Source organism: Microcaecilia unicolor, chromosome 11, assembly GCF_901765095.1.
Source record: "Microcaecilia unicolor chromosome 11, aMicUni1.1, whole genome shotgun sequence".
Lineage (NCBI taxonomy): Eukaryota > Metazoa > Chordata > Amphibia > Gymnophiona > Siphonopidae > Microcaecilia > Microcaecilia unicolor.
The window spans coordinates 205,835,296-205,848,800 of NC_044041.1; the positions used below are offsets into that span (position 1 = coordinate 205,835,296).

Genomic DNA, 13,505 nt, shown 5'->3' on the forward strand with positions numbered 1-13,505 from the left:
AGAAAGGGGGTCCTGGGATCGATGAGTACACATACAGAGAAGGGAGAGCCTGAGATGGACAAGTACACAATCAAGTGGGGAGGGTCTTGGGATGGATGAGTACACACGTACAGAGAAGGGGGGTCCTGGGATGGATGAGTACACACGTACAGAGAAAGGGGGTCCTGGGATGGATGAGTACTGACACATTCATAGAAGGGGGGAGGGTCTTGGGATGGATGAGTACACACGTACAGAGAAAGGGGGTCCTGGGATGGATGAATACACTTACAGAGAAGGGAGAGCCTGAGATGGACATAGAAGTGGGGAGGGTCTTGGGATGGATGAGTACACACGTACAGAGAAGGGGGGTCCTGGGATGGATGAGTACACACGTACAGAGAAAGGGGGTCCTGGGATGGATGAGTACTGACACATTCATAGAAGGGGGGAGGGTCTTGGGATGGATGAGTACACACGTACAGAGAAAGGGGGTCCTGGGATGGATGAATACACTTACAGAGAAGGGAGAGCCTGAGATGGATGGCACAGGCAGAAACCAGCAGGGATGCAGATGGTGCTGGCAGCCTTGGGAGCATCTACACAGACCGGTTTGGAAGAGATGACAGGCATCACCCTACAGCAGACAGGAGGAGGATATGATGAGAATGACGAGAACAAGTGGGTGACCCACAGTTACACTGCAGAAGTGCATCCCTCGAGTGGAGGACCCCACATCTGTAGTCTTCCCTTCCTCTCATGCTCATGTACATACCTGGACATTTCTTTTCATTGCAGGTGTGCACCTCTTCTCCGCTACCCTCACAGGGGTAACCCTGGATGCCTGTTCCCTGGCACATGCGGAAGCGTCTCTGCCAGCCTGTATCACAGGTTTTGGAACACAAACTCCAGTGGTTCCAGGGGCCCCACTTTCCATCAGCTAAACAGAAAATACAAAAGTGAAATTCAATAATGTATGTATGAATGAATGCAAGCAAGCGAGAGAAAGATCTGAGTATATCGGCTGCCAGATTGCTGTAAATGTGTCTATATAGAAATACTGGTGTATATTATTGAAAATATGTACAGAAACAGGATCCCGAGACCCTCACACCCTCTCCACCATCCCTTCACATTCTCCATCTCCCGAGAGGACATTCCCTCCATCTTACTCACTCCAAGTCCTCAGATTCTCCCACTCCTCCCCTTTCTAGTCCTGAGTTCCTTCAAACCCCTCTGATTTTGCCCTGTCACCCACAAGGAATTGAGATCCTCCAAATTCTGTCCCTGTTACCCTCACAAAACTGAGATCCCAAAAGCACTCTCATTCTCCCCTCACCCCCCATAGGGCTGGAATCTCCCAGGTGCTCTCATTCTCCCCCCACCCCCATAGAGCTGGATCTCCAAGGTGCTCTCATTCTCCCCCCACCCCACCCCCCACCCCCACCCCCATAGGGCTGGAATCTCCCAGGTGCTCTCATTCTCCCCCCACCCCACCCCCCACCCCCACCCCCATAGAGCTGGATCTCCAAGGTGCTCTCATTCTCCCCCCACCCCCCCCCCCCCCCCCCCCCCCATAGGGCTGGAATCTCCCAGGTGCTCTCATTCTCCCCCCCCCCCCCCCCACCCCTTAGGGCTGGAATCTCCCAGGTGCTCTCATTCTCCCCCCCACCCCCGAAAGGGCTGGAATCTCCCAGGTGCTCTCATTCTCCCCCCTCGAGACTGTTGAAACAAAAGGCCACAGGAGACAACATCCCAGCCATAAAGGTCTGGCTGGTCTCAGTTCCCCACATTTGAGAGCTGCCATTTTTTCCGGTTTTATGGATATGAGAAGCAGATCGCACTAGGCAAGTTTACATTAGCTTCCCATTGATGGTCCCTTTGTGAAGCCCTTCACAGCAGTGCTATAGCCATCAGTGGGCCTGGGCTTCTTCAGTTTTCCCTCAGGCCCACCCAGCAGCCAGTTGCCTCATTAATGTAGGTGTTGGGGATCCCCAAACCCCACCAGCTGAAGAAATCTAGAGCAGTCTGTCCCAACCGCAAGGCAGAAGCTGGCAGACATCAATGGCACTTGAAGCTGTGGTCACTGGCATTATGAGCATGGTCAGTACCGGTGGAGCATTTCCTCCTCTGACTGGCATCTGGAAGCTTCTCCAGCATCTACACAACATGATGATGGTGACGGGAGCAGCAGCTTCAAATGATGCCACCATCTGCTGGCTTCTGCCGTGAGGTCAGGCAGGCAACTCCGGATTACTTCAGCCGGAAGGGCCTGGGGATCCCCAAGGTATTTTAAATTTAATTTGGGGAGGGCAGGTAGGAGAGGGAAGAGGAAATGAATGCTCAGTGCTCCTCCCCCCCCCCCCACCAAGTTAGCCGCTGGTCCCCAAAAACGTTATGTCTGGCTGCAGCACTGTTTTACAGACCCTGAAGGGTGGATGGAGTGTGACAGTCACCCTGGACAGTAAAAAGGCTTTTTTGTAATCCAGGTGACCACATTAGCTGATTCACACGTATGTGGACGCATACATTTCTTTAAATACACCGCTGAATGCATGCATCTCTTTAAATACACCGCTGAATGCATGCACCTCTTTAAAATCACCGCTGAACACATTACAATGCATGTGTGCTTTATAAACACCGCTGAACGCATGCATTTCTTTAAAAACACTGCTGAACGCATGCATTTCTTTAAAAACACCGCTGAACGCATGCATTTCTTTAAATACACTGCTGAACGCATGCACCTCTAAAAACACCGCTGAACACATGACAATGCATGTGTGCTTTAAATACACCACTGAACGCATGCATTTCTTTAAATACACCGCTGAATGCATGCACCTCTTTAAAAACACAACTGAACGCATGCATCTCTTTAAATACAACACTGAACGCATGCATTTCTTTAAATACACCGCTGAACGCATGCATTTCTTTAAAAACACCACTGAACACATTACAATGCATGCGTGCTTTATAAACACCGATGAACGCATGCATTTCTTTAAATACACCGCTGAATGCATGCATTTCTTTAAAAACACCGCTGAACAAATGACAATGCATGTGTGCTTTAAATACACCGCTGAACGCATGCATCTCTTTAAATACACTACTGAACGCATGCATCTCTTTAAATACACCGCTGAACGCATGCATTTCTTTAAATACACCGCTGAATGCATGCACCTCTTTAAAAATACCGCTGAATGCATGCACCTCTTTAAAAATACCGCTGAACACATTACAATGCATGTGTGCTTTATAAACACCGATGAACGCATGCATTTCTTTAAATACACCACTGAACGCATGTGTATCTTTAAATCTAATCTAATGCAGACAGCAGGACATATTTATCCACTCCTACCCTAGCTGAGATAATACTAAAGCACCCTTCTGACCTCATGTGCAACTTTCCTTAAATTAGACCCCTTATTCTCTTACTCCTCTTACTCTATCTTATCTATATGTTCCATCTTTGCTTACACCCTATGATGTCTATTAAAATGTTTTATTGTGTATTGTGCTGACATTGTAATGTAGAATACTATGCCATAATTTGTATTGTTTGAATATTTTTACTGCTGTAATTGTCTATTGCTTATGTTTGACTTATTCTTGCTGTACACCACCTTGAGTGGATTCCGTCAAAAAGGCAGTAACACAAGGTGAATTATATTCAGGTACATTTGGTATTTCCCTGTCCCCAGAGGGTTCACCATCCAACTTTGTACCTGAAGCAATGGAGGGTTAAGTGACTTGCCCAAGATCACAAGGAGCCACAGTGGGATTTGAACCCGGCTCACTTGGTTCATACCCTACTGTTTTAACCATGATGCTACTTCTCCATACATCCCACACCTTATTCCCCTCATTGCCAGCAGGAGCCACATGCCAAAAACAGCTTCAAAGCACACAAATGAGTCGTGTGAGCATCCAGGGAGGGGAGACTTCCTATTCCAACTTGCACACCCATCCCACCATCAATAATGTACTTGCGTGGCTTCCTGTACCTGGGCATTCGGGGTTGGAGCAGTCCCGGGTATCAGAAGCAGCACCTTTGCACTCCTCCGAGCCATGTACAGAGACTGAGCACCTCCGCATGCGCTGCTGTGTCCCATTCGAGCAGGTCACGGAGCATCTATTCCACTGCCCCCACTCCAGCCAATGACCTTCCACTGCCATCCACCGGAGCAGAAAATGAAAGGAAAAACAGAATCACATCAAAATCTCCAGAGCAGAAGGAGAAATCAAGGTTAAAATCTACAGTATACACTGGGGAAAGATCAGACCAGACGCACCTGTAGCCCACAAGTCACCAAGCCCTGTAATCTGGCAGTGGAGGTCCACATACACTGAGTTCATGTACACACACTCCACGGGCTCAGAACTGGGTTAAGTCCCACATTTAAGTAGGAAAACTAGAGCTACAGCAATCAGAACAGACCCATTCCAACAGAGCCTTCAGGACAGACGTGTGCTCCTATCCGAAGGATGCAGGAGAGCGCTCGTACTTCAGACCGGGAGAGAGCACTGTGCTAAAAGGAAGCAGAAGCTTCACACTCCGCATCCAGCGATGTTCTTACAAACCCAGGAATGTGGGCTCTGAGCACATAAGCAACTGGAGATACAGCAAAGCAAGCACAGCGTGTGCAATATTGGGAAAACAGAGGAATAAAGACAGTCTAGCAGAGAAATTAAGCCCGCAGCATATGGAGCACAACCTGGATAAGATTATTACACAAGGCAGAGGACAGAGTGGGCAGGGAGAGCAGTGAGGACAGAGGCGATACTTAGGTAACAGCACAGTAGGGAAAGCACCTGGACAGGATGGTACAGATGATAAGAGGGTGATACCTGAACAAGAGGCAGCAAGGGGAGGCAGGCACAGGAACTGGTATCCACACAGCAGGCAGCATAGTGGCAGAGGGGGGTAAGAGGGCGATACCTGGACAACTGACACTGTTGTTACACGACCTCGTTTCCCTGAGTGGTCCGCTGCACAGAGTCCCATACAGTGAGGACACACAGGATCGGGTGCGGACCTGCCACCCCTGTCCACATGTGAGTGAGCACATGCTCCACTGCGACCACTCCTCCGCTGCGGGGTCTCCTGCACAGAGAGAAACAGGCAGATCATCAGTGATCCTCCGCTGGGCAGAGGTCTCTCAGGCATAATCTCCCAAAGAGAAGCCCTCAGAAACGTGCACTTTGTCAACCCTTAGAATGCGATTCCCATGATCAGCAAATTCTCAGTTTCCGGAAATGCCCACTGTGGACCCCACGAGACACCATCGGCAGCAGTAAACGGGAGTAGCAGGGTTACTGCCACCAGCTGTGGGCACATCTGTCACACACCAGCCCAACTGGCATGCTCGTCACCATGACCATGTTTCTCCGTTACTAAAAGATCACCATTGGCTTCCTTTTTAAGACTATTGCCTTAACTTTCTAATCATATAGAGTAGGTCCTTCCACTTTATCTGTCTTCACTCACAATCTCTTATTCAGCTGCCCCTGTGTTAAGATCTCTAAATGGCAGGGCACCCACCGTGCCTTTTCCTTCGCAGCTCCTTCCCTCTTGAACTCCCTCCCCCTTCATATTAGAACTGAATTATCCTTTAAGAAATTAAGATTGAGGTTACAGCTTGGTTGTTTCATATTGCAGACACTTCCCCCTAAGCTGGTTGTGATCCTGCACCTGGGAATACTGTCACTCAGACCTTCCCTTTGCTCTTCACTTTTTCCTATTGTATATGATTTCTTGTCGTCTTTCCTAACCAAATTGTAGTTCCTTTCTTGATACATGTTGATTTTTACATTTTTTATGTAAACCGCTTTGGACTGCGAGTTAGCAAAGACGGCATAACACACGTAATAAACCATCTGAGGATTCCGTACTACAAAGCCCCAGACATCACCAGTCTCGCAGTAACTGACAGGCACCGTTTCAAAAATCAGGAGAAAAGTCCCAGTTACGGTGTGACGCAAAAAATTAATGTCTATTATCACCATGAGAAGACATGAAAGTACATAGGAGCAGGTCAAAAAGCCCATGTGTGATCACAAGGCCCCTCCCCCACCTTGTCACACCTCGTCTCCTATGCCAGCTCCCTCCCCCCAAATGGCAGGAACAGAGCTGTTACTATAAAAATACACTTTCTTTTCCAATTAGTTGAACTCAGGTCATTTATTTATTTATTTATTTGTATCCCACATTTTCCCACCTATTTGTAGGCTCAATGTGGCTTACACAGTACCGGAGAGGCCTTTGCAGGCTCCGTTGTGTGAACAAATACAGGGTGATGTTGTGGTAAGATCAAGTTCACGTGGCACAGCCACATTAGGGAATCGGAGAACAGAAGAGTTGTGTTATGTCCATTACGTGCTTTCGTTTGGTTGTGTTGCAGAGATCAGGCATTTAAGTTGGATTTATGTAGCTTTGGTGGGTCACAAAAGACACTCTTACCAATCACATCATAACAAGGACCATTACCAGAGATTGGATTACATTTCACAGGAATCTAAAAGGATCCTATAACCTCTTTTTACTTTTGTAAACCAAGTGAGCGTCTGCTAGTATTTATGGCAGGGCCAGCGAGCGTGGTATCATTCAGGGAGGGGACAGGAGATCATCCCCGCATCTCTCTTTCCCTACCTCAGTCCCAAAGCCAGCATCCTCCCCTCCCCCTTACTCCTGTTGCCACAGTCACCCTACAACTTCCTGGGCCACTGCAAAGGCACAAGGCCTTTCAACAGAGGCTCGTGCTGCACCTTTGGAATGACCTGAGAAGAGGCAGGGTGACAGCAGAGGCAGCCGGGGAAAGGGAAGAGGTGAGGAGATGCTGGATATTTGGCTTGGGAAGGGAAAGGGAGCTAAGAGGCAGGACTGGGGGTGTAGCGTGTGACAGGAGAGATGCTGAACCCCAGGGTGGGAGTAGAAAGTGGAAGGGGAGATGCTGGCCATCTGGAGTGAATAGGATGGGGACTGGAGGATGCTGGTCACATTGGGCGGGGGAGGTGTAGTGAGGGGACAGGGTTGCTGGCCACCTGGAGTAGGTAACAAGGGAAAGAAGAGATGCTGGTCACCTTGACCTTGGGGAGAGAGGGAGTGCTGGATATTTGGAGATGGAAAAGATGGGAAGGGGAGACCCTGGATTATGAGAGGAGGGGGAGACAGCCTTGAGCTACCCTGGGGACAGGGGTGGGGGAGCACATGCCTGAAACTTCGCCTAGCTTTGATTTAGGGGTGAGTTTGCCCAGTGATTCAGTAGCACTGCTGTGCACTGCCATGCAGAGGAACCTGGACTAATTTGCAGGTCATCTATTCTGCTCCCAAAGGTCAGCTGGGGTTAGAGATGCTGAAGAAGCAGAGCTCACAGATTGGCAGGAGTTCCAAGCCGTTGCTCAATGGAAAGTTCTAGTAATGCGACCAACAGCTGAGTTTCAGAAGGAGCCACAGTCCCGACCATCAATTTCAACAGATAGATGATGGTGATAAAATAGGGGACCCCACCCCCCAAGTTAGTGGTGAATGAAGGTTTGTGGCACCATAGCTCAACAGAGACTGTAAGCAAGAAATGGATCAAATGTACTTTTGAATTGATTTAATGCTGATGATAAAGTCAACTTTTTTTATTGTGTTGTTACTGTTTGGTATGTATGAGTTTTTTTTTAGAATGATTGTTTTGCTGCTTTGTGGGTATGATTTTGTGGTGTTTCCTATTTTTTAATAGCATTCCTTTCTTGGCGTTTATTTAGCTTTATATATACCGCTTAGATCCACTGGTTTGGTGCATTTGGTATAGCAAGGTTTTTAATAAACAAACATAATTACACAAGATTTTGGAAGAACAAAATATTGTCAGGTCTGATGATGGAGCTACAGGACTAGGAAAAAGGGATCATCCAGCAACTCTGAGCTGAAGAGATTTAGGGTCCAGAAGAAAGTTTTTTTACTGCTGCAAATTTGGTGCCAGTTCCTCCAAATTGGTTACCCTTTCCTGGATTACCACAAAATACGTGGGTAGATTCATGGGAAACTGGTACCAAGTATTCTATATATAAACCTTCCTGTCCAGGGTATAAACACTCCCAAGACTGTGGACGTTTTTGTTTTAATACTTGGCTTTCCAAATCTGAGCTCAAGGCAAGTTAGTAATTCAGGTCCCTACCCAGGAGGGCTTACAATGCAGGGTAACATGACTTGCATCAGTGATAAACGCAAGACTGGACTCCTGGCTTCACCAGTTCTCAGCTCGCTGTTCTAACACTATACTACCAGAACTGGGGAAAAGGTATCGGATGCCCTAGATGAACTTCTGCCTTACAACCTGCACCCCCCCCCCCACCCCAATAAAATGCAGGTTAAGGTAGGTGCTGATGGTTCATTGAGTTGGGGGGTCTGTCAGGAGCTATTGTTTTGCTCTGACTGCAGCTGCATCTGGCTGCCCCAGGAAGCTGCCACCTTAGGCAGCTGTCTAATCTTGCCTAATGACTGGGCCAGCCCTGTACAGTACCCAGGATATAAGCACTTCAGTAATTCACTGTCCAGAAATAAGATCAGAGAGATTTGTTGGTCTGATGTGGGTCTCTCTCACCCAGGGTCCTGGATCAAGTCAGCAGGTGTCCCTGTCTGCCCCAGGTGCAGATGCACCGAGTCTTTTACCTGTCTGTGCCATATAGATTCCCGGCTCATCTGCTGACCTTGGTCGCTGAGTTTTCACCTTCTGGTTATCTTCAAACTCAACACCTGCAAAAATCCAAACATTTGCAAAAATTGGCAAAGGCAGAAAGGTTACAGGACAGCCAATTGAGGAAAACGACAAAAAACACCTTTGAAATCAGAGGGACTTATGGGCTGATGCTCAGAACTCCGGCGCTATAGGGAACAGTGCTGGAAAATACCACGGACCCGGTGCACAAAAGAAATTTCCCAATGCTCCAACAGGAAAACAAGAAGCAAGGAGGGGAATCCTCACGTATAGCAAAAGCAATGGACACAAAGAGTGAGGACAAGTTGAGGAGGAAATCGTTTACCTACATTGTCGCCATGACAGTTTACAGTTGAGTTCTTCGTTCTTCAAATTTAAGGAAGCCATATAGCCATATTTCTCTTGGTTTGTTCTTCAGCGACAACTCAAGCGATTTACTTGACCCCTGATGCAGGCTTTGATGCCAAAACACGGCCGTGTTGGGTCGTTATTTTGCTATCAATAAACATTTCCTCATTTCCTCTTCAACTCGTCCTCACTCTCTGTGTCCATTTCCCAATGCTCAACAGTAACGGAATGCAAATTATACGCATGCAGTGCGAGGGGAAGGAACATTCAACCCCGGAAGTTCAGGTATGCATCAGCGCTGTTCTTCTGCTTTTTAAATATAAGCTTTTCAACTTTTTTTTCCCACTCGACAGCTTATATTTAAGCGCAGAAAGCAGGTGCCGATGTCTGCTTCCACTTTCGTTTTTCCTCAATCTCGCGCACATTCGTTCTTCACCGCCTGCGTTCAGAGGCTTCCACGGATTTCCTTCCTCCTTCAAATAGAATCGAAACCAGCAGATTTTAAAAGGAAAATCATGAGAAACCCCCCTCTTCTAAACCCCTCAATGCAACCTCAGAGCTGGCGGTAGGTTTCCAGCATTAGGGCAGGGTTTTTTGTGTGTCGTTTCTCTGAACGTTGGGAGGGAATAGCTAATGACCTCATTTACCTACACTTAACGCAATTTGCGCTAATCTCTGGCATGCACATTGTTTCCTGCGCTACAGCCTTCTAAGCATTCTGCGCATATTAACGCTGGCGCTAATCACCTCATCAGCCCATTAGAAACGTATAATCCCTGTGACGTTCTGTCTCCCCCGCAGCCCCTCAGTATGAGGTGTCGCACCCCCAGTCTCCCTGTGCTACACTGTGCCACCTGTTACCCTCCACCAGAGACGGGGTCTTTAATATCTATCTGTTAATAGATTCATTTGTACAATCAAGAGTGTGGTGTGTGTGATGCTGTGCTGAGATATATAAAAAAAATAAAACAGAGATAAAGACCTCAATGAACTAAATGAATTCTTCAGACACAAAGAATAGAAACCTGAAATCATCTCCAAGAAAACTGAATCTTGACTTGGAAGAGCCGGAGGGGACTTAATGCAATCCGCAGAGCAAATACCCCCTTGTAGTAACACACAACCCAGAGCTAGAAACAACCAGAAAATCATAAAACAGCCATTACCACAGCAGGAAGAAAGATTCCCTGCTCTCCAGCGCTAGCTTTCCAGAAACTACCCACTCTGACACCAGCACTCGTAGGAAGCAATTTTCAAAGAGAAACTCGGAAAGCAAAAACTGGCACAAAACCTCACAAGATGGCTGGCTGCACATTTCACAGTTAAAACACACGGCACAGGCTTTCTACATGATGGGACTATATTCATTTGCCTGTATAACCCAGTGAATATTATCCACCTCAGGAAATGTGCTGTGAAACAGTCACACAGGGACACATCGGAGAGAGAAAAAGCACAGAAGTGGCACTGGACGATCAACCTTTCCCAGACCAGGACTACTGCATCGCTATCTCCCTCCAGAAAATACTCTAGGGAACTCTGCAATGACACAAGAACATTAAAACACCGAAAATGATCGTGATCAAAAAGTCTGACACACACAGGACACTTCTTTCCTCGCTCAGTACCAGACACAGTCCCACCACAGCAAAACTGTTTCTTACATCTCCTCTCTAACTTCTTCAGCAGTCAGTAATTAACACTGGCTGCCAGTGGCTAAATTAGACCCCAAAATTCAAAATCAGCCCCTCTCCAGATACTGACACTGAATACCTGGGTCTGGGGAAGCTGCTGGGAGTTACCCGGTACTGACACTGAATACTCGGGGTCTGGGGAAGCTGCTGGGAGTTACCCAGGTACTGACACTGAATACTCGGGAAGCTGCTGGGAGTTACCCAGGTACTGATACTGAATACTCACCAGCAGGATCCTGGGAGAGGAGCCACTTGCCACAGTTCACAGCAAAGCAGGGGAGCTGGTACCAGTCCTTTTCTGGGCAGAAGACAAACTCCCACAACATCCTTGCAGCCAGGGGAGGGGGGGTGGGAGGCACATGTGGCTTCTTCCTACTGCTCCGCACCAGCCATCAGTAGGGCTCAAGTGGTGTCCTGCCAAAATGTCCTGGAACCCCTGACTCGACAACCTTTTCTGTACCCATCAAACACAACATAACTGACCCCTCCTGGACACAATACTAGTTTGCTCGATCCTGGGCATGCTCAGCTCCACGCCCCTCCCCCCTGCACTCACAGAGGGGCCACTGAAGAGTGAGCATGGCTTCAGAACACTTTTTTGTGGGTGCAGGGTGCTGACCGTGAGCAAAGCTTCAAGTTAGAGCCCAGCACACAGCATATTACAAGCAGCATAAAAGGTATTGCACTGTTTTGGGATCTTGCCAGGTACTTGTGACCTGGATTGGCCACTGTTGGAAACAGGATGCTGGTCTTGATGGGACCTTTGGTCTTTCCCAGTATGGCAATACTTATGTACTTGGGATTCTGATGGATTCTTGGTACTCTTTGGGGTTCTACATGGAATGTTGCTACTCTTTGGGGTTCTGCCAGTTACTTGTGACCTGGATTGGCCACTGTGGAAACAGGATGCTGGTCTTGATGGACCTTGGTCTGTCCCAGTGTGGCAATACTTATATACTTGGGATTCTGAATGGATTTTTGGTACTCTTTGGGGTTCTACTTGGAATGTTGCTACTCTTTGGGTTTCTGCCAGGTACTTGTGACCTGGATTGGCCACTGTTGGAAACAAGATGCTGGGCTTGATGGACCTTCAGTCTGACCCAGTATGGCATTAGCTATTCTGCCCCAATGCAGAGAAGTGTGCAGAAGACTGTAAAGCTGAACCCAACACTGGGGCTTTAACATCAGGGTTGGAGGAGGTGTAGCAGGGTTAAGATCTGTGAGGATTTAATGCCTGTTATTTTTTTCTCTGAACACAATGGGGCCCCCGTACTTTCATGGGCTCCAAGAAGAGTGTGAGAAAAAAAAAAGACCGAACGGGGGAGGTGACAGCTCTGCACTAGAGGCAGCTAGAGCCCTGTACAGGTCTGATCAGAAAAAACTGTCTAGACACATAAGTGCATTTGTGAAATGTTCATCTGTGCTGCACATCAATACCAAAAAGTGTTATGCACAAAAGTCCCGATGTTCAGACCGTGGGAGAGATAGCTGAGCTGTCTCCCGTAGTATGCGCTGAACCCAAACGTCAATGCTGGCCCGTTTCTGGTGACTGGCGTTGAATATCCAGATTTTTTTCACCCAGTTTGAGGATAACCGGCTATGCCTATATTCAGACATATCCAGTTATCTTTAAACTGGCTGAAGATAGACCAGGGTTTGACGCTGCCAAATATGATCTCCAAAGCCGCGTGATATAATTGGTTATCCGCCAGCTGCTACTCGCAGATATTCAGGAGGAGGAAAACCAGTTAAACGCTAATTAATTGGTCAACATCCATTCTGACTGGTTAAACAGAGCTAAATAATCGGGCAGAAAGGGCGTTTCCAGCACCTGCACAGGGGAGCGCCAAGATGTTTTACTGCGCACACACGCTCTCCCTGATTAGCCCATATACTTTGCTTACCTTGGGCATTAGGAAGCTGTGTGCTAAGTCATCGACCACTCTTTACCCCTCCACCCGCGGACCCTGGGCCAATGTCTACCCCCTCTCTAGCATCCAGAGGAACGCTGCAGTCTGATTGGCTGATGACACTGCTCAGTGATGCCTTTGTGATGCAAAGAGCAGGCTGGGACACTGATAAGATAACACTGATCCCAAGTGTGATGCTGAACAGGAAGGTATTCAGGGAGACAACCAGCCCTCTGTCAACTGAACAGCAGGGTAATCAAAAAGGCTTTGTCTAAACCCCCAGGATGGTAAGATGGTTCAGCCAAGCATAAAAAGAGCCTGAGGAGGTATAATAGCTTTGTACATTCCCAGCCTAAAATATAAAAAGAAGCCAACCTCACGCTATTTAGCCATCAGAATACACATACAAAGCCCGGTGGAATTTCCCAGTAATGACCTCACCCTGCTGCCCTTCTATTCGAATTCAGTCAGCCTTAAATGAGCTGGGTAAGTGGAGAGGGGTCTCTTGCATTTACCTCATATTTGCATCAGAGAGGGAAGGGTTTGCGGGTGGGTGGATGTCATTCTTCTGCAAGCATGACTTGGTTATGTGGCTGGGATGGTGGTGACTCTTCTCCAGGGCGGTGGCAGGGGGGGGGGGGGGGGGGGGAGGGGAATCAGTTGAGAAGGCAACTGCTTACAGGGCAGTGTAGGGCTTGGAGCCTTTCCTCATGGAAACCTTGCCAAGGCTTTCCAAGTGCACAGATCACAGTCCAGAGGAGGTGACACAGGAGAGGCCCTGGATGAGGGGAGGGGAGGGGAAACTGGCTGGCCGTAATAGGGTGGGGTTTTGTTAGGATGCTGAAGGGGAG

At 48.0% G+C, this 13,505-nt stretch overlaps 2 protein-coding genes across 2 annotated transcripts in view; one reads left to right on the forward strand and one right to left on the reverse strand.

Annotated features, from left to right (window-relative positions):
* The window catches only part of LOC115481027 (adhesion G protein-coupled receptor B2-like), a 78,105-nt gene extending 67,035 nt beyond the window's left edge, over positions 1-11,070 (reverse strand). The window contains 5 exon segments of the mRNA XM_030220012.1: positions 755-919; positions 4,002-4,166; positions 4,937-5,101; positions 8,657-8,740; positions 10,971-11,070. Of these exon segments, the coding sequence (XP_030075872.1) occupies positions 755-919; positions 4,002-4,166; positions 4,937-5,101; positions 8,657-8,740; positions 10,971-11,070 (679 nt within the window).
* Positions 11,071-12,719: 1,649 nt separating this feature from the next.
* The window catches only part of LOC115481028 (potassium voltage-gated channel subfamily KQT member 4-like), a 38,510-nt gene continuing 37,724 nt past the window's right edge, over positions 12,720-13,505 (forward strand). The window contains exon 1 of the mRNA XM_030220013.1: positions 12,720-12,863. Coding sequence (XP_030075873.1) covers positions 12,720-12,863 — 144 coding nt within the window. The remainder of the gene's footprint in view (positions 12,864-13,505) is intronic.